Consider the following 21,290-nt stretch of genomic DNA (forward strand, 5'->3'; position numbering starts at 1 on the left):
TAGAGTACGGCGTAAAACACCAATCAGATGAATAAATAAATAAATAAGTAAATAAATAAATAAACAAATAAATAAAATTACCTTGTAAGGCTACAACTCGCATAATAAAGTACTAGGAGATCACTTAAGCAAACACTTAAGCTGTACAAACCACATGTACTGTGTTTTCCTGTGGTAGAGCGAGTAGAGGCCGCCATAGTGTTGCCAAAGTATAATATCGAAGTCACCAGACATTACACTCAACCCTGTCACATTATACTAAGACCGTCCTATAAGGGAAATGTTCTTCAGAGCGGCTTAAAACACCAAACAAATAAGTAAATAAATTAAGTGTGGCTGTGCGGTGTGTGCGCGGGGTGTGTGCAGGGTTTCTACCGATACTAGTTTGGTCAAACGGCTTGTCACAGGAGATACCTTCCGCCTTGCTATCCCCATCTTCATTTTTATCAAGCCAAACACTTCACAAATATTTTTCTGCCTTGATCCAGAGGGCAGGTCTAAGCGGCCCACCCGACTCGGTTTATGAATATTAATTATGAATATTAATTAGTATCTAAGTATCCAGTAAAATAGTAGTTTCTTTAATGATGGGCAGAAAAGACGAAACGCGATGTCAAAATACTTCTCGGTGACTTTAATGTTTGTGTTTACGTTTTGCATTCTCTACAGGCTCTACATGTCTGAATTTTTTATTTGCAAACGTTCTTTGTCAACTTGAGCATAGGTAAATATGTGATTTGATGACGTTGATGGTCTGTTATGTTCCGTGGAAGACTCTCGAATGGCCGACGAATCAAAGCAGGGAACAGAGTGATGGGAAAAGTAGCGATGTATATAAATCAATATTCATTGATTGAATGAAGATGTACTATCCCTGGTCCCGGGATCACGGATCCATCTAAGACTTAAGTCAAAACTTCAGTCATTAAATTAAGTATGTTCCTTTCCGTTACGTTATCTGAAATTTGTTCCACAATAACTTGCCCAGAATTTCCGTTTTTTAAACAAAAGTTTGACCTTGTAACATAATAAAAAAACAACAATTTTAAAGTAACTTGAGTCTAAAATCTATTCGTGATCCCGAGACCAGGGCCTTAACAGAGGCTCCCAAGTGGGATCAACACTGTACGCGCCATCTCTTGTCCAGCTTATGTTGGTTTCCCCTCCGGCCGAACGTGGGATGGACTGCCAGCAACGAATCTAGGACAAAAGCCCCGCGGACAACAGCACCGCGGACAACAGCTCCGCGGACAAAAACCTCGGCGGACGTCGTCTTGCTTAACCCACAAAACATAGCCAGCAGTCTAACAAACTTGATGTTAAATATCTGTCGACGGGAATTCATCTAGTTTGACTTAGTTTTCCATCAAAAAATTTGTCAACAAAACGTATCCGAGTCTGTTACTGTATCCAGCTCAACAGTTTTCCTCCCTTCGTCGTTGTTTCGCCAAAATGGTTGTCTGCGATGTCTCTAATGTTATTATCGAATGCAAATATAAGTGTCGTGCAAATATAAGTGCATTCTACCACTAATTGTGTAAATAAAAATGTATATATTATTCCCCGAAATGGAGAAAAATGAACGTTCGCTGCATGTTTTTGAACATCTACACTACGGACTATCGACACCGGCACGTTTTGTTTCTTTTGTTTTCTGACGTTAAAAACCATCACTGCTACAAGTATTTGGAATCAACCATTTTCTTTAGTGATGTTAGGCTATAGCATTTAAATTTCCAGGAACAATTAACATACTACAGCAATTATTTACCATACTTGAAGACTTTTTGGGTTTCAGATAAGCCTGGAATGGAGATCGGGCATTCTGTATCCTGCTGAGAGATATATGGTTTTCTCAAACAAGCACACAACTTAAGTCATTTACCATATACACTTAGCACTGATCGAGGACTTTATATCCGCTGGGGTTCTTGTCCGCCCGGGGGTTTGTCAGTGCCCCTCTAGCAACCTGCGGATGGCCGTGGGTCTCCCCCCGCGGGCTATGTCCAGTTTCCTCCCACTGGCCGCTGTCGCATGAATGAAATATTCACGAGAAGGGCATAAACCACCAACCACACCAAACAAATAAATAAATATATAAATCAATTTAAGGTTGACCTTATTATGTGTTAAGAAAATATTTTATAACGAAAGGTATTGGGTTAGCTTCCGCTGTAGAGCTGGTGAAACTTGGATACCGGAAGTTCATACTTGGATACCACATTTCAGAAGAAGTGCCTCAAAAGGCAAAACAGCATCTTGAAGAAAGTTACGGGAGTTACAGTTGTCCCAGTCAAAGGTAAAAGGTCTATTTTATCCTCAAAAAGAATTTTTGCATATTTAATGAATTCCACTACCGTTACGCATTGGTCCTTGGTTTCTGTGCAATAATTGTCAATAATTGTTTAATCGCACGATCTAGTGTGTAAAGAAGCCGGATCGAGGTATACACTAAAGTCTTACATGTTTAACGATTCCACTGACCACAACGCCCTCTATCGACCCTCAGATGTCCCACGAACGGAGTTATCCCCACTTCTGACGTGGGAGCCGCGGTGAGTTTCCTGGCGTTGGAGAAAGCCAGGTTTATTACAGGAGCTTTCTTGCCTGTTGACGGTGCTCTAATGTTTGCCTCTTGAAACTGAAATGCTATAACTTGATGTAACATCCAAAGTTTTAGCAGTGGTCGAGATAAGAATTTCGCATTGTAAATGTCAAAATGTCATCTAACTTTATGTTACTGTTGAGTTCCTTTACTGGATGTTGACAAATTTAACTCGGAGACTCGAATCTAATCAAATGAATGTATTCTCCACACCATGCTGACCATGTAACTACAACACATAGATACGCATACGCGCGAGTACTTCCGGTTACATAATAAACCAGATCTGATATAAGAGGTGGAAACACTACATCATTTCCTTTCTGTAAAAAAAAATTGCAATCTTTGCGCTGTTCTTAACTTGCGTTCGTGTACATTATTCATTGACACCAAATTACCCGAATAAAGCAAACTGGTTTCTTCAAAGCAAAGGAAGAAATGTCATGAGACAACAGTATCACATAGACGAGCATGTAACGTTCTGTCTTGAGAATTCCGAACATTCAAGAATATTAAGATCAAAGCTCAAAAGTACACATCACTTTAAAAATGTTTACTATAAAAGGTTGAACAGTTCAGTTCACGTGAGTCCATGATAAAGTCATTGAATCTGGAGGGCCGATTCCTCTCACAGGTTGCCCTTGTCTGTGTTATGGGCGCCTGTGGTTCGCGATGGTTCTCCACCGTGTCGTCGCGTGAGTGGGAGATTGGTTCAACCTCCTCAGACGCGAATGCCTCGTCGCATTCATCTTCGCGATATTTCCTTACAAATGTTGAGTTCCGACAATAGCTTGTGCCGTCAGGGGCCTGTACTACAATTTGATTGCTCTTCTTTCCCTTCACCGTGAAAGGCACATTCTTGTATGTTGCTGAAAGCTTATTTTCACGACGTTGTTGGACCAAGATAGTGTCTCCAACCACGATGTCGCGTTCAGTGGCGCGGCGTTTTTGGTCTGCATTACGTTTTCCAACAGTCTTTCTCTCAGCATAACGATTGTGCACTTCGGAATCGTATCTACGATTTTGCGGCCAACAACGGTTCAGCAGGACTAACGTCGGTTGTAAAAATGCATGCGTTCACACCACCATGTGACCAAGCCAGTTTTAAGCCAGTTCAGGAATTTGCCCGTTCGCCCGGTCACACTTAAGCCGGTTTAAGTATATATAATTACGACGTCATCCTGAACTCCACGTATCGGGGGCGTTTAATTCAGTTACCGTTCACACGACACACATAAACCGGCTCAAGTCCTGAAACCGGCTTAAACCCACGTCACGAGCAGGGACAAATAAACCCGATGAAATGCCCCCGCTTTGCTTTCACACGAGCGACATCAAACTGGCTAAAAGCCACTTTCGGATTTAAACCAGCTTAACTTTGTCCGTGTGAACGTGGTATAAACAATCTGTGTTACAGTTGTGTGCGCTTTCAGCAAAAGTAGAATACGGAAGTTTACGGGCCTCTGCTTGAGGTAAGGCTTTCCCTCTGCCCAGCCATTCGCCTCTTCTAATCGGCCACGCCATTTCACAGCAGCTGCGTTGTGATATTAGCTTATCGTAACATCGTTTCACAGCATGAGAATTTCGTCATTATCCGGTTTCTCGTTTAAGGAGAGTTTTATGACAAATCAACATTAACAAACAAATAGCCATGTATTTCATTATTAGATGTTTGCTAAACTCCTTGTAGTTGTCATTTACCGACCGTACGTAGGAAGGTCTGCCAGCAACCTGCGGGTGGTCGTGGGTTTCCCCCAAGCTCTGCCCGGTTTCCTCCCACCATAATGCTGGCCGCCGCCGTATAAATGAAATATTCCTGAGTACAGCGTAAAACACCAATCAAATAAATAAATAAATAAAATATAGTTGTCATTTATAGAATGAAGGGCAGTTTTTCGGCAAAGGAAACTGGAGCACACGTTGGCAAATTGCTGGCGAATTTTCCCACGTTTTCCACAGATTTCCCCGCCAAATAAAATGGTTGAAGACAAGTGTTTTAGAGAAAGTTTATCCACTACCCAAACAGTCCCACGAACGCCGAAGATGGGTAAAGTGCAAAGTCCGTCCAAGGCTGGGATTGACCCCACACCTCACGGGCCAGCGGTTTGGAGTAGACAATTACCACAGGACCAGACCGCGATCCCCAACAATTTATACCCTTATAGTTCAGTATATCCATACAATTATTAGTAATTACTAAAATTTAACAGAAATCATTTATGGACCCATTTGCGCCAGGGGTATGCAGAGATTCTCTGGATTATTGCTGATTGGCGTTGAGATATATGTGGATGGGTGGGCCCAGTTTAAAGAACAAAATACCTTCAGCGAGAGTTTCTCTGTGCTTCTATGACCCGTGGTTATTAAAGTTACATATACACTGTCTAGAATACCACGTAAACTTTTCTTATGTGATTTTTTTTTTGCTGCCCACCGGCGAGATCGCTTTACACTTACGTTTCTTGTCCCAGAAGCATTGTAATCAATCGATGTGACTGCCTTACAAGACAAGGACAGAGCCTTAGTTAAGTTGATATAAATCGCATTCTGGCAAGACAAAATACAAACAATAATAGACTGATGATGAACATAACCTTGCTTTTTCATTATTGGATTTATCTCAGATATAAAATAAAATTAGTAAAGCACGCGGGTTAGACGCTTAGAGCTATCTGATTTCTTTTTAGCACATCTGTAGTTATACAAGCAGCGTTTTATTGACAAACGATGAATAAGGGCATAAAAGCCTAAAAAAATTATAATAAAATAATAAAAAAAAATCGGTTAACAAAAACCGAAGTAATAACTGAAACCAGTTAATTCTGTACCCTTTCGCTGACCTTAACTCTTAAGGTTGGCTATGGGCCCGTATGATGTCAATAATTAATAATAATTAGGTGACATAAATGTGATCGTAAACATCATCAATATGATACAAATGAATGAATTTCTAATCGTAGGTAATCGTAGGTAAAAAAAATTAGCAGTAATAAATGAAAAATTCATTCGTTTTTTTTTAAACAAAAATTGCAAGAAGCTGTTACGTCCTACGATGGCCAAGCACCCAGGCCCAATTTCATGCAAATAAGAAAACACTATGACAGTAATGCACTGAACTAATTTGCCATGATCGGAAAAATTAAAGCTTTGGAAAACATAACGACGATTAGCTTTATTCAACTACCGAAGAACACAGACAATGGAAAATTCAACACATTCCACCTGCATGTACAAATTGTAACAATATTTACAAAAAAGGCAACGTGGAGAAAAAGCATAACAAAATGAAAAATAATCAACTGGATTTGAGCCCCACACTACCAGAAATCATATACAATCCGTATAGTGCTGAAAACCACCACAGCGTCTTGGAGGTGTGCATGGGGGTGACAGGAAATGTTAGGAGACTGTAAAAAAAATTTTGGTCTAAATAGTTGGAAGGAATAAGCGATGTTGTTGTCTTTAAAAAATATCCTCGGTTCAAAGCCATGGCGTGCGGCATCCTAAAGCCCGTCCCTTCCTTACGGGTATGCAAGGTCTAAACCTCAACAGAAACTGGAAACCGCGATATTTCTTTCACGGTTGACATGGTTAAATTTGGCCTAATAAGGGTAAAATGTTTTGGGCTCATCATGACTCAAGGTACAGGTGTGGATAGACATTTTTCGTATATTTCACATGGATTTGGGTTTATATTCCTGATAGCACTAGGGGGAATGCTGAAGTAGGGTGGTATCACTTAAATATTTCTAGCAAGAAAACTACAGATCGTAACTCAAATCCGTTGGCATTCATTGGCAACTACATGTATTGGGCTACAATTTGGTGCAAGCCTCAGATTGGTAGCTTTCGTAGTTTTCGTGTTACAGGCCATTGAAATTACGTGACTGAAAAAAGATTTAGACCATATCTCACAAAGTTACAAACATAGGCAAAATCCGAAAGCAGATTCAGAATCAACGTTGTCAAATATATCAGAGTACATGAAAACATAATCAAACTTAGACACTTTTTATGACGTCATAAGTTTTCAATGCCAATTTCAAAGATTTTTTCAAACTTGTTCTAACTGGGATCACTCTACAAGTGTATCAAATTTCAGATCTGTTCGTTGGTTCTTGAGAAGAAGATTTTTAAAGCTTTTGATCAAAATCCAAGCGGGCCTCCATGTTACGTCAAAAGTTAACCAAAAACAGCAAAAATATGCCTTGTATTTTGTTCCTAAAATCACCAAACTTCAACAACATCCAATAAAAACTTTTTTATACAGCTCTTAAAGCTTTCAAAAAGACGGAAGAAAATAATAAAAATCCGAACGATTTCAACAGGTGTTCCAGCACAGAGTGCCTGGCCACCTAGAAATGATTCGAGTGAATAAGATACTTAACAAATTATCTTCCTAATAAAAGGAAATTTCCTATATATCATGCTGAAAATGAAGGATTTCATTTTCACACGAACTTAAAATGGTATTGAGATTTTATGTGCAATTTCACTTAATCCGGACCTGGTTAAAAATGGTTTTAATAACAAGGAACAATTATAAGCATGAGCATAGGACGTTGCAGCTACATTCGGAAAGGGTTCAACCCCGGTCCTGATCACTCAGATTAAAGTAAAAGAAGCTAAAATATGAAGTAAGGTTCATCAAACATAAAAAAAGGAAAATCATTCGAATATTTGAATAGCATAGTGGGCTTTATGAGCCATATTGACAGTATCTGGAACCTCTGATGTCACATCTCCATTTTTCCTGATATTCACCAGAAGACATAAATTTTTGGGAGCATCATTTCAGTAATACTTTATTTATAGGTAAAAAGAGTTATTTCAAAATTCAGTGTCGTGATTAGAGTTGGAAAAAATTCCTCAGAAGTCAGAGTTCCTAAATTCTGATATTATGGTCCATAAAGCCCACCGTAGAATACCTTTTGGATGCCTTTAAATCTCTTCACAAAAATCTAAAAAAAAAAAATAAATAAATGAAAGTACATTTATACATAATTTTAAGTGGTCTATTTAGTGATACCTATTGAATTTCAGAGGCCTTTACCTTAAACTCTCACAGGCTGAGAGGCAACACACCTCCGGCATAAATTACAGGGTGTTAAAGGTGGAAGACGCAATGGACTCTGCCATTTATGCCAGCGTTTTCTCAGACAGAAATAACTAATCAAGTATATACTTAATATCCATATTTCTGCTCGCTCTTTCCATTGCGCTTGTGCTAGTACCTATGTCACTATGCATAATAATTAATGACGTCACAACAATATTTAACATCACATCAACAGACTACATTTGGCTGTCATGATTTTCTGCATTCTTCTTTCGATTGTAGGACGCCGCGAAATTTCTCGGCAGTTGAGTGTCTTTGTCGTTTTCCCTGTCCTCATCTGACTGAGCATCGTCAACGTCCTTGTCTTCGTCTGTGGACAGTTCGATTACATCCATCATCCCGTCGTTTCCTCCTACATCCATTTCAGTCGAATTATCTCCCCTTTGGTCATCAACTGTTTCACTCAACACTGGAAGTGAAAAAGAACAATTGTTAAATGTAATTCATATTTCAATACTAAAGTGTCGACCAAAGAATCTTGATTTCACATTCTTAGCCCCTGTGTACTTTGTTACACGGGGGAAATCCATGCAGTTTTTGTTGTTGTTGTTGTTGTCTCTGTGGACACAATTATGAAACAGTGATAGCGTGATTAAACCTGCCGGAAAAGAATTATAATTTCAGGGAGGATATAATCTAAAAAATAAAAATCCAGATTGAACTTCTTTGTCTATAAATAGTAAGCAAATATTCTCATCCTTGTGAACACAGACGGTACTGTCTAGAAGTCATGTTGGCGGAAGGCTACTTAACTCCAATATTGTTCATTACGCACGACACCCCAATATGTTAACCTTGAAAATCATTTTGCCCATTTACTCATAACGTTATAATATGGTGTTATTACGAAACCCTATTTGCAAAGTTTTGCTAAAGTCGCCAAATGAGAACATTTACTTCATGAATGAATGCTTGGAGTTGTGTGCATATACTGTGTCTTCTTGTGGAAGGGAGAGTCCATGCAACCAAAGTGTTGCCGCCATTGAAGCATCATGCCAGACACCAGTCCTGTTTTGCTCTAATCTCTCAGTGCAGTGCGCCAAGCGAGGCAGCATCAAATACCATTTTTAGCTGGACCCGGGTGTGATTTCGGGTCTCCGGACTTAGAACCGTTTGCTTTATGAGAATGCACTGATAAAATTTTGAGGCCTTATTTGTTGTTATTATTCTAAATATTTCTAACTAACTGCGATGTTCATTTGACAGCAAATAGCGAGATACGGTTTGAGAGACTGCGATGAACCAGTCAGACGCACGGCATCATGTTATACATCTGCTCAAATTAATACGATGCTATAATTGATATGCAATAATGTTTTACATAAACTCTATCGATCCGGTACCTTCATAAAGTTTCGGTACACACACTTCTTCTTTCTCCTCATTGGTCGGTGAGCAGGACATCTCGCGTTTCTCTTTTCCTGACTGTTTAGCCAGTTCCTCAGACTCCTGTTCTCGCACGTATTTAAGGAACACCTATTAAAACGTCAGCATATATGTATTACTGATTGATTTAAAGGTGTTTTAGGTCATATTCAAGCACGTTTCATTCAGCCGATCATAGTCAGGTCCTGGGATAGCGAAGCCATCTTCGACTTAAGTCAAACTTTCAAATCACTTTAAAATTGTTATTTCTTAAGTAACAATGTCAAAGTATTTCTTAACATCGTAAATTCTGGGTAAGTTATTGTAAAACAAATTCAGTTAAACAACCGGTAATGAACATAACAAGTTTAATGATTAAAATTTTGACTCAAGCTTAAGATCGCGTCGTGATTCCTTGGCCAGCTCCGTTAATTTATATTATTTGAATGTGACGAAACTTAGTTAACATGAGTTTGTTGAAGACAGAGGGTCTTAAGCCATTGTACTAAGAGGTTACCATATTGCTACTTTTTAAGCATATATTTGATCACTTAAAATAAAACTCCAACTGAGGTACACTAACAAGCCGTATTTCGTGTGACCAGTACCGGAGTCTCGAGTTCGAACCTTTTTATCAAGAACGTTTTAAAAGAATGTCAAAAGTGTTACTATTTTAAATTATATTTACCATAACATGGAATCTAAAGAAAGTTTCACAAGGAGTAATTCAGAGTAGACAAACAATGGAGAAAATTGAGAAAATGAACATTTGTGAGCTTGAGGCGATCCGTAGGGAAAGGGGTGTCATTTGTGCCTCTGGAAGACAATAAGGCAGGTGATCGGTAAATTAATGTCAACATAGGTTGCCTAACATTTTTCACAAGTCACATGATACAGAAGGACTGTTTTTAACTTTGTCAACAAAAAAGTTCGAACTCGAAACTGCCCAATTTCTGTAGTGGTTTATATTGTGGGTAATTTCGAACCCACCTCATTCAGCTTCTTATCGCCCTCTAACCGATTTCTCTCCAGTTTGGCCTCTAGTTCAGGGTCTGTCAATGCTGGGTCATCATATAAGCTGAAACATTGCCAACTCAGGTCATTTTTTTATCTATATCATTGATTAAATGAGGAAACCAGAGTACAGAGAACAAGAACCTGACAAACCCCAGTGAACATGCAAGCGTTGGATTGCCTCGCACAGTCTTATTCGTTACCAGCTGACAGGATGCACTGAGAGCAGAATTCGTTTATTTTATTGTAGCTTTACGCCGTACTCAAGAATATTTCACGTATATAACCACCATTGTGGGTGAAAAAAGGTTTGAAGGAATCAGGATTGGTTGGTCCGGTGTCAGTATAATGTGACTGGTGGGGTGTCATATCTGTTGTATTTGGCATGATAGATCAGTAGAGGCTTGGCATCGCCGTGCCACAAGAGCATAGTATATGTACACACACCTAACCCCTAAAACTGTTTTAGGCAGAAATCAACGTGATTTATTTATTTATTCGATTGGTCTCTTTAAGTCGTACTCAAGAATATTTCATTTATACGATAGGTCATGGTGGCCAGAATTATGGTGGGAGGAAAGGATTGAGAAGTTATTATGAGCTGAGACGCTAACTTCACACAATCAGGCAATCGGCAGTTGAAGGTGATCAAAAAATCCTGCCGGCGTCGTTCCTTGAGAAGATATCCCACGTCCTGAAAGGTGGAGTTTGAAATATCCTTCACCCTCTCCGAACTAGAAAAGTTAAACAAAAAATAACATTTGAATAATTCATGAAAGAAATAAGTCACACTTACCTGTATTCAGTTATATTTGTTTATTTATTTGATCGAGGTTTTACACTCCCCTGACAAATATTTATTTATTTATTTATTTACTTATGTACTTATTTGCTTTATTGGTGTTCTATACCATATTCAAGAATAGTTGACTCGTTGCATATTTATGTATAGCTGTATATTTATTTATGTGATGTTGCATAACCGAGACATCGCCGTTGAATAGTAGGCAAAATCGTGTACATTGAGAAAATCGACCGTGCCGCAAAGGTATACACTGTGTATCACATTTTTTTCTTCTTGGTCTATTAAGCTGGAAGAAATCGCTTTCCTAAAGAACCTAATCACCTGACAAACCTCTTGCGGTTTGTTTGTTTGGTGTTTTACGTCGTACTCGAGAATATTTCATTTCTACGACGGCGCCCAGCATTATAGTGACAAGGAATCGGAAGCCAGGAACATTTGCAGGCTGTTGCCTTACTATATGGCCCTCCTGAGGAATCAAAAACTTAAAGTTAATATTTAAACAAAATATATATATATATATATATATATATATATATATATATATATATATATATACGCAAACTTACGACAAACAGAGATTTTCAGTCTTGTTAACTTTCATGATGATATCTGTGATGTCATGCAGCTCAGGAAAGATGTTTTTCTTGTTAATAAGTCGTCTGATTTTCTTGTTTATCTCCGGGAATCTGGTACCTACAAGACGACACAAAGACCAGGTTGTAAGGCTAAAACAACAACGTACCAACGAAAGTTTTTGTAAATCTGGTACCTACAAGGCGACACAAAAAGCAGGGGAGCTAAAAAGTCTAAACCAAGGAAATGAAATGTTGATGGTCCAAAGGACGTGATTTCCTAGTGAGATCGGCCAGATGTGAAGATTCTTGGATTTATGTTTTTATTTGTTTACCGTTTCCCACCGCGTTGAAGAAGTTTTCACTCCTAAGACTGTGATATGGTCATCCTTGGAGATCTGATGAGAATGGCATGGTAATCCATTCTTCTTAGAGATCAGCATGGCTTTAAACAATAATCATATGGGTAAATCAGCTAATTTATTCCACAGATTTTTTATGAGTTTAGGCAAATGACATCTTTGGTTGGTTGCAGTGGTGTTTTAGTAAGACAGAACCGTGTGATATATTTCCGATTTATTTATTTATTTATTTGGTGTATTTGCCGTACTCAAGAATATTTCACTTATACGACGGCGGCCAGCATTACAGTGGGAAGAAACTGGATAAATACCGGGGGAAACGCACGACCATCCGCAGGTTCCTAGGAGACCTTCCCACGCACAGCTGGAGAGGAAGCCAGCATGAGGTGGACTTGAACTCACAGCGACCGCATTAGTGAGAGGCGTCTGGGTCGTTACGCTGAGCTATCGCGCTAACCAACTAAGCCACGGAGGCCCCGATATATTTCCGAGTATGTTTTCTTGTTAATATATCAGCCTTGTTATGGTTTGTCGGTCTGACGTATTGGGTCTCGGCATGTTGGTCCTCGGCCGCTTGTGTTGGAAAACGACACAAAACAATTCCTGGGTGCATTAAAGATTTGCCAGCATCATTACTTGTTTGGGAGCTCAAACTATAGTGATGATCATATCCGATATATGCAGTGCAAGACAAAAAAATAACTAAAAAGACCGTTACATACTGAAAATCTACGGAACAAAATGCATGAATACTTTAGAATGGAAGAATATATATTGTTAAAATATCGGGGATGGACATGAGTTCAAAGGCAAATGGGGTGGTAGATATATGTACTAGGTATTCAAAGAACAAACAAATGAACAAAAATACGAGTGGATGTGAGAGTGAAAGTATACCTGCATATAAATGCTTATCTTCTGATTGGTGCAAGTACAAAAAAGTACAAAATCTCGCCTGGGCTAAAACCCTGGCGAGCACTATCAAAGTTTTCTCGCTTACCCTCAAATCTCAACCGCTTCTCGACGGGTCGACCTGTGGTTTTCCGCCTCCCCTTAAGCTCACATAACTTTTCCCAGACTTTGACGAACTTCCTCTCCAGTTTGTCCTCGCACATGTAACACGAGTTCTCATCATCCAGCTCATCTAACGACATCTCCTGCTTTTTTAACCTTTCTATTATATTCCTCAATTCCTGTAAAACAGGCCACATTTCAGGAATTTCATATATATCTCCAAGCGTGGACCCGAAAAGATGACCCGAATATCTGACGTGTATTACTACGAAGGACTGACATCATATTTAAGAAATAATGGACCTACAATTTACACTGTTAATGTTATGGTATATATGAAATGCGATGACAACACAGCATTTGAGTAATTCTAGACCAGTTAGTGTAACAGATGTAAATTACAATTAAGATCACTGCATTTTTTTTCTACGTAGTTCTGCTTAAGCTTTGGTGCTAGAGGGCCTGGAATTCGCTACTATTTAAGGATTTGCCTGAACAGTTAGGATAAAAGCTTAACTGACGTGTGACCATTTCTGACCATACTATTGTTGTATGATGTTTTCAGCTCGCATAACGACCTAATTAAATATGTGTAATCTTGCCAGCAAAAGCATCCAAAAAGAACAGTTAAAAAAACACAGAACAATTTTCTCATGCGGCTTTCGCCAACTAAACCCGCCAAGCGGGCACCGGTTGCTTAGTCTTCTCACTTCTACCAAAGCATGGGCCTCTCACCAATGCGGTACCTGTGAGTTCAAGTCCAGCTCATGCTGGCTTCCTCTCCTACGTGGGAAGGTCTGTCAGCAACCTGCGGATGGTCGTGGGTTTATAATACTGGCCGTCGTCATATAAGTGGAATATCGAGTACGGCGTAAAACACCAATCAAATAAATAAATAAATAAATCTATCAAAGCAAAATTGTATGTAGTTTCCACTCTGGCTGACAAAGATTTAATCCAAGTTCTGGACATCAGCACTGAGGGCAGTACTCCTACACGTCACGCATGTTGTAAGGACATTCCAAACAGGGTTGTTTATTCCTTGTCAACTTATGTACATCCTCTGATGTACACGTGCATAGTCAGTGTCCCAAAACTGTTTGGCTCAAAGATCTCTAAGGTCAAAGGCTTTCAACACAAACTTAGGCTAGACTAGATTTTACCCGAAAACAACAGAAGTCACGAGTTGGATTCAAACCCCATTTATACCATTGCAGAGTTCAAGCGTCGATCAGCTGCAAAAACAAGGTGTTAACTGGTTTCTCCTACTTATCCAAAATGAAAAATGATGACTTACTGCCAGATAAATCTCCTGTTGTCTGATATGTTTCTCACTGACATCTGTTTTTTTATCATCCTGGTTTTCGCTGCAAGATGGTTTTATTTTCGCTTCCTTTTTAGATGCTGACCCGGGATTAGACGAAGTATTTGCATCCTGAACACCATTCTGAACTTTGCTGCAAGAGGGTTTAATTTTCGCTTTCTGTTTAGATGTTGACCGTGGACTTGGCGAGGCATTTGCACCATTAACAGTATGCTGATCTTTGCTGTAAGATGGTTTCACTTTCACTTTCTCCTTAGATGTTGAAGCTGGCTTTGACGAGGAATTTCTATATTCCTTTTTATCATTAACAACTGAAGCAAAATTCTTTTCTTTCTGGATAAATGGTGTATTTTCTGTCGCCCTGTTAGGTGTGGAAGCCAGCTCCGAGGGAGGGTCTACACATTTAAAGATCGAGATTGGGGTAGACACCGATTCTACCTTCGCGGGCTGAAGATTTACACGTCTAGGGATCAACTTCGAAGTACTTGAACCAGCAGTAAATGGTGAAGAATGGCACTCACTGCCATCGTCCACGGTGCCCAAAGGACTGTCCGCATCTTTCTGAACAGGAAGTTGACCGTCTGTGGCATTAGCTCTTTTGGTGACTTCAGAACTTGATCCAGTCCCTGGAGTTGTGTTACGTTTTAAGACGATCCAGACCTTGTCAGACTCTGCCGCATCGCTGTCCAGTTTGGATTTTTTAGCAGGGCTGGCAGAAGGAGAACATGTGCTGTGCGTGTGGGGGGATTCACCGTTATTTTTAGAGACTAGCTCATAGTCTGGTGCATCTACCGGTACATCCAATACTCCCTTGCCACGGTTCGCCTTTTTCTTCGATAACTCCCCTGAGTCTGAACCAGAGCTTTTTCCACGATCCCTCTTTCTACGTTTATGTTTGACATTCATCTTATTTTTACCGTTTATCTCGGCGGAGTATTTGCCATGGGCCTTTAACTCTTGCACAAAGTCCATAATATGGACGTACACCCTCTGCTTGTCATTGCTGATAGCGGACCTCGTAGACTGGACTAGCTTTTTAAAGTCTGATGATTCTCTAAAACTTTCATCACACTTGTTGAATAGTTTTTCAGCATATTTACAGAAATCATCTACTTCTTGGTGATCTGTTATTAAAGGCTTCAGGAAGACCAGGAACTGTAAAACAGGACAGACACGTATATATGAATCAAGGATATATGCATGTCAAATGAAGCAAATGGTCATCGATGGGAATTGAGGACGTGCAATGCATCTTAAATATTTAGATTCTATGGTGGACTTGAAACGGTATAATGATGTGATGGAAATTAATTTTGAACAATAAAACGCATTTTCGTGAAATGTATTGATGTAACGTTATGTGTAACTAAACAGCTAATCTAAAATTGTACTCGGGTACTCAGAATAAAATTTGATTAAGCTACTATACATTTTTTGTGAAATCTATTCTGTAACTAAACCCATAGAACGGCAAATCTAATATTGTACTCGGATAATCAGAATAAATATTGATTGCCCTAAAATATATTTTTGTGAAATCTATTCAGCGCAAGTGGGAAGGTCTGTCTGCAGGCTGCGGATGGTCGTGGGTTTCTTCTGGGCTTTGCCCGGTTTCCTCCACCATAAGGCTGATCTCCGTCGTATAAGTGAAATATTCTTGAGTAGAGCATAAAACACAAATTAAATAAATAAATAAAATCTATTCTGTAACTAAACCCATAAATCTATCATTGTACTCGGATACTCGGAGTAAAAACTAATTAGCCTACAATACATTTTGGTGAGATCTACTGCAATAATATTATATTTAACCAAAACCTAAAAACAAAAAAAAGCAAAAAAAAAAAAAACACTGATGATTTAATGAAAAATGCAATTCTGCAAACAGCAGACCTTTTCAGTTGGTATTTAATGTGGTGCCCAAGAATATTTCTTATCTAATTCTGCCGAAGCCACGGTGCTAGGGGAGCGTTTATATGAACAGTTGGAGTAAAACACAAACAGGCAAATTGACAAAAGGCCGTTACGTGTAACCATTTGTCAGTTGCCCCATTGTCGTTGCTGCTCTGGTTTTACTCTCTATGCTGTACATCAATCACACTGTCGTCGCTGCTCTGTTTTACTCTCCATGTTGTAGTCTTTATACATAATGAGGAAACCGGAACTATTGCTGGCTGAAAAAATAATAAAGCATACGGAAAAGAAGATATTTCTCCTTCAACAGATACTTTAGGCGGGGGAGGGGTTCCTCGTCCTTTGTCCCCTCAGAAAAATATCCTTAATTTAGAATTTGTGATTTATGAAGGCCTATTTATTTGTGTTTAATGTACTCATGAATTTAAACTTAAAAAAAAAACCCGCAGTAAATCAGAACTATTCACAAAGTACTTGACATCTCTGTTGACTCAAATATCTAACCGAACTGCTGAGAGCCTGATTTGACCACCCTTATTAATGTTTGGTGGCTTTGCCCATATACCTTATCACAAAAAAGGGGTCTGTCCGTAGGAATTTATGTATTAATAAAGTATCTCAATGGGTGTTTAAAAAGCATAACCTTTCACTTTCTGATGTTGCACCACCGCGATATCGCAGTTCAAAGTAAGCAAAATCACGCACAATGAGACCATCGACAGCACCGCCGTGATGTTAATTATATCCAATCAGGCACTAGTTATTTCTACAACCACAGGACGTGTCTGTTTCAGCTCTGCTCAGCGGAACCGTTTTTTATTTTAACCATCAATGGGTGGGATATGAATGACAGACACGGCATGGTTTTTCCGATTGGTCGAACATGACGTCTCCCATGACCTTGTAAAAAATTCCTTTCTAGAAATTGATTTGTAAAGTTACCAAGATCATCAGAAAGAAAATGCCTGTGAAAAAATTGACTGTTTATATTTGTTTTCACCTATCTTCTTAAACCCCTCAGGTTATGTATGTATGTATGTATGGTTTAACGTGGTACTGAACTTTTTTTTCCAGTCATATGAGGGGTTATTAGATGTGTGTACATACACCTTGTCTTCTTGTGACAGGGTGAGTCCATGCAGTCAAACTGCTGCCGCCAATGAAGTATCATGCTGAAGACACCAGACATGACACCCTACCCAGTCAAATTATAGTGACACCGGGCATCCAGTTCTGTTTCCTTGGTCTCACCCCTCCGCGTTGTGGGCCAAGCGAGGCAGCAACAAGTATCATTTTTACAGTCTTTGGTACAATCCGACCCGGAATTGGCCTTGGGCCTCCCGAATTCGAGGCGAAATCAGGTTATGTTATACGTTGTCTTTCCCTTGAAAGAAATTCACATGAGAAAAAGGGTTTTCATTTTGAATTAGAGGAGGAGACCAGAGCTCAAAAGTAGGCAGCGGAATTGAAACTGATTCTTTCACAGTTACTATTGGTTTTAACGGTGAGAATATCCAAAGTAGAAGGCTAAAGGGATAGCTATAGACAGCTGTCTGCACCCTGCTACTTGCCCTTTTTTGAACACACTGTGAGAAAAAAATACTTCTATTAATATACCGATAAAAACTTGAAAGTAGGAGCGGATTGGTCAGGTTACGATCAAAGAACACATTTTAAGGACTGCAATACGAATTCAATAGCGACAAGAACAATGTTTAGTCAACATGGCCAAGGAGGGTCCCTAAGAATAAGTGATTTCAAACTCGTACAATATGATAAATACTTAGTGCACTTACTGACAGCAGAATTTCCCGTTGACTATCACCGTTCTCGCTGACTGCTGAATTTTGACCATCAACGACTGACATAAAATCCTGTTCTTTACTACATGATGGATTATCTGTACTTTCCTTATAAGACGTTGATGTCGGTTCCGGATGGACATCTGCGCATTTGACGGCTGACACCGAATCTACCTTCACGGGCTGAAGATCTACAAGTCTAAGGGCCAACGTTAAATTACTTAAATCTGCAGCTTGTGGTGAAGAATGCCCTTTACCGTCATCTGCCGCAACAATAGCACTGTCAGCCTCTTTCCCAGCGTTATTCTCACTGATAATGCCATCATTAGGTAAATTTATCCGAACATCCGATCCATCCTTGTTGCGATTCACCTGTTCCTTTGGTATTTCACTTGAGTCTGCACCAGAGTTTCTGTCGCCATGTCTCTTCTTAGACTTACTTCTGTCGTCTCTCTCGACGGAATGTTTTACATGGGCCTGTAACTCGGATACAAGGTGCGCGATGTAACAATGTATATTCTTCTTGCCATTGCCGATAGCTAACCTCGTAGACTGGATTAGCTGTTTAAAGTCTGATGACTTTTTATAACTCTCATCACAGCTGTGGAATATTTCTTCTAGATATTTAATGAGTTCATTATATTCCTGGCGATCTGGTATAAATGGCCTCAAGAAGACCAGGAACTGCAACACAGAAGATACATATACAAAAATGAGTTCAAGTCCAGTTCATGCGGGCTTCCTCTCTGGCCGCAGGTGGGACGGTCTTCCTGCAATCTGTGGATAGTTGTGGGTTTCCCCCGGAATCTGTCCCGGGGGAAACAGCCCGGGCCAATCCCACGACCATCCCCATGTTGCTGCAAAACCTTCCCACATACGACCGGAGAGGAAGCCAGCATGAACTGTGCTTGAATTCACAGCGAGTAACGAGAATGAGACGGAACACGAAGAACTAAAAGATTTGACCACCGAGAACAGTGCAGTTAAATATTCAAATTGTAAAGTGGAATATTTTGGTATATACGTGTAAAGGGAGTTTATTTTTACCCAAAACTGCATTTTTGTGAAAGCTCTTGATCTATAATATTTGTTGATACCATAACGGTGTCAGACGGTCGTTTGAGTGTCGTTGTCGGCTTATTGTGACAATCCCCAAAAGGCCCTATGTGATGTGAGGAGGAGGCTTGTCCAAGCGAGATGAGGACTGATTACGTAGTGCTCACTTTCACTGCATGCCTATTTATTTCACGTGGAAAATTTCTCTTTACATGTCGAACCCGTTCAAATATTCGGTATACAGTGACTGCTTAAATCCACCAAAGAGTAGATACATCAGTCTCAGTAGCCTAAGTCATCTTTAAACAGAAACACGGCCAGTTAAACTTTTAAATCGACCGAATCGATACAAGGCCTGCTATGTGTTGCACGGAGTATGTTGAGTGGAACAAAATCGATGTGCTCGATTTAAAAGTTTAAACAGCTGAATTACAGTTAAAACAGTTGGTTTACCAATGCTGGCGCCAACGTGTCGACACTTTGGTTGACTTGGGGAATCAGTGCATACCAAATATGTGGATGGGTTCGAGCTGTATAGGCCAGTGAATAGATAAGCAGTGAACCCAAGCCTTACGTAAGGAATCTTCAGCTAGCTTGATTCACAAATTCATTGTCCAAACCTGGGATTGAACCCGCATCTCCCGTGTTCTAGCGAATAGAATCCGATGAAAATGACACTGACGACCTGATTGTAACGAATCTTTGCAATTTGAATAAATTTTCACTGACAAGATATTCAGCTATTTGAAGAATAAGCTTCATTAATAATATTATTAATATTAAAATAAGACTTTACCTGAGATTTTGGCACTAAATCAATCAGAGCAAATCGAATCGAATTTTTGCTATAGCTTTCGAATAGCCGAAATAATTAACATCAACAACATAACAACTTTCTCTGTGCAAGTGTTACCGTTCAACATCAGTAATATACTTTGTAAACTTTTTAGAGCGGATAGCCTAAGTATGTTTTTTTCAAAATTTACAATTATTTCAACACTATAACTAGTGAAGCACAAGCCTGATATTTTCTGAAAGGCAATAATTCGAAATATTCTTGGTAATTAGAGAAAATTATGTTTGATTTGGCTAGGGAATATGGATTTGTTTTTGACACGATGTAAAATTTAAAATGGTTTTATAACCGCAAGTATTTTAAGTATTTCATTTCCATGTGATAAATACAGCTGTACAACATATCACTGCTTGGTGATCTTTACGACTGCATCATTGGTGCTTCCAAATTTACATGCAGAACATACCTCAACCAGGAGTACAGCAGACATTATGGTCGATTGTCAACTCACGCCTGTTCACGGGTCTTTGATGCTCCACATATCTACAAGACGATATTTGGCGGCACGTTCAGCAAGGAAATAACCTGAAGGAGATGCATGTATAAATAACTCAATATATTCAGGGCATATCAAGTCATCTAGCATCGCAAAGCTTCCGGGGCCTAAGCAGCCCAGGGCTTTCGCTTTTTGAGCTGGGATAGCCGACCGATGGCCGTATCATCGACTGTACAAGACTTAAACTTTTACCTTAACGTGCATTTCACAGTAATAAATACACAAACCCGCTACATACAGTTTGTTCACGTAACGGTACACAAAGGTGTATGTGCAAACACTATCACACTGTAACCTACATAACAAGCAGACAGGAAGACTCATGGTAGGCTACGGAATCTCAGGCCGAGATATTTTCAGCCTCACCTCCTATGTGCTCAGCAGGCCTACTTTGAATCGTTTTCGTTTTGCGTTTCCTCCTTTACCCCTTCCTCTGGCCTTCCAGTTGTTTTGTAAGTTCAGTTCAAGTTTCACTCAGTATCTTTGAGTTTCACTCCAATATATATGTAATTGACTAAAACTGCAATTTGCAGACACACCCTTCCGCTTGCGAGTAAATCTGGTAAACAAGTGCTACATTTCTTACGAGCTGTACGTCACAGTTTACGCTGTTTATGTGCTCATAAAACAATGACGTAACTAGTACAGACACATACTTTCTATCTCAAGCTGTTAAAAGTGAGTAATGTCAATAACAGCACCGTCTTAAATCCACAACAGTCACTGGTAGTAGGCCTACATTGTATTTGATCATGTACCACAAACAAAAGTCCTGCAGATAAGCTCGCATCCTTTATTTGAAGTTTTCAAACTCTATTTTTTTTTTATCCCAGACACTTCTGCACACCTTCATGAGTTCATTTTAGGCATGTACCAGGCTACAATATAACTCTTCTGCGAGGAGAAGGAACAAAATACCAGAAAATGTGCCATGGCACGTGGCACAAAATATCATTTGAAACATGACACAAAATATCCCATGACAT

The 21,290-nt window shown here is 39.5% G+C and overlaps 2 protein-coding genes across 2 annotated transcripts; both read right to left on the minus strand.

Annotated features, from left to right (window-relative positions):
• Positions 1–7,353: 7,353 nt before the first annotated feature.
• LOC135480661 (death domain-associated protein 6-like) lies at positions 7,354–15,854 on the minus strand. The gene is made up of 7 exons (XM_064760557.1): positions 14,154–15,854; positions 12,843–13,035; positions 11,475–11,601; positions 10,718–10,837; positions 10,080–10,167; positions 9,068–9,200; positions 7,354–8,133 (listed from the first exon to the last, which is right to left on the minus strand). The coding sequence occupies exons 1-7, from the start codon at positions 15,150–15,152 to the stop codon at positions 7,901–7,903; spliced, it is 1,893 nt and encodes a 630-aa protein (XP_064616627.1). The 5' UTR covers positions 15,153–15,854; the 3' UTR covers positions 7,354–7,900.
• A 1,269-nt stretch (positions 15,855–17,123) lies between these two features.
• LOC135480682 (uncharacterized) lies at positions 17,124–20,860 on the minus strand. Its single transcript, XM_064760582.1, has 3 exons — positions 20,671–20,860; positions 20,215–20,333; positions 17,124–18,580 (listed from the first exon to the last, which is right to left on the minus strand). Exons 2-3 carry the CDS (start codon positions 20,236–20,238, stop codon positions 17,852–17,854), a joined length of 753 nt encoding a protein of 250 aa, XP_064616652.1. The 5' UTR covers positions 20,239–20,333; positions 20,671–20,860; the 3' UTR covers positions 17,124–17,851.
• Positions 20,861–21,290: the final 430 nt, after the last annotated feature.

This window comes from Liolophura sinensis, chromosome 13, assembly GCF_032854445.1.
Source record: "Liolophura sinensis isolate JHLJ2023 chromosome 13, CUHK_Ljap_v2, whole genome shotgun sequence".
Classification (NCBI taxonomy): Eukaryota; Metazoa; Mollusca; class Polyplacophora; order Chitonida; family Chitonidae; genus Liolophura; species Liolophura sinensis.

Excerpts from the sequence above, each read along its gene's own strand:
- LOC135480682 (XM_064760582.1), bottom strand. The coding sequence starts at position 20,238 with ATGTCTGCTGTACTCCTGGTTGAG. Across the intron at positions 18,581-20,214 it reads CTGCTGTACTCCTGGTTGAG|TTCCTGGTCTTCTTGAGGCC; the intron begins GTATGTTCTGCA and ends TCTGTGTTGCAG.
- LOC135480661 (XM_064760557.1), bottom strand. The coding sequence starts at position 15,152 with ATGGACTTTGTGCAAGAGTTAAAGGCCCATGGCAAATACTCCGCCGAG. Across the intron at positions 13,036-14,153 it reads AACAGGAGATTTATCTGGCA|GAATTGAGGAATATAATAGA; the intron begins GTAAGTCATCAT and ends CCTGTTTTACAG. Across the intron at positions 8,134-9,067 it reads TGTACCGAAACTTTATGAAG|TGTTGAGTGAAACAGTTGAT; the intron begins GTACCGGATCGA and ends TTTCACTTCCAG.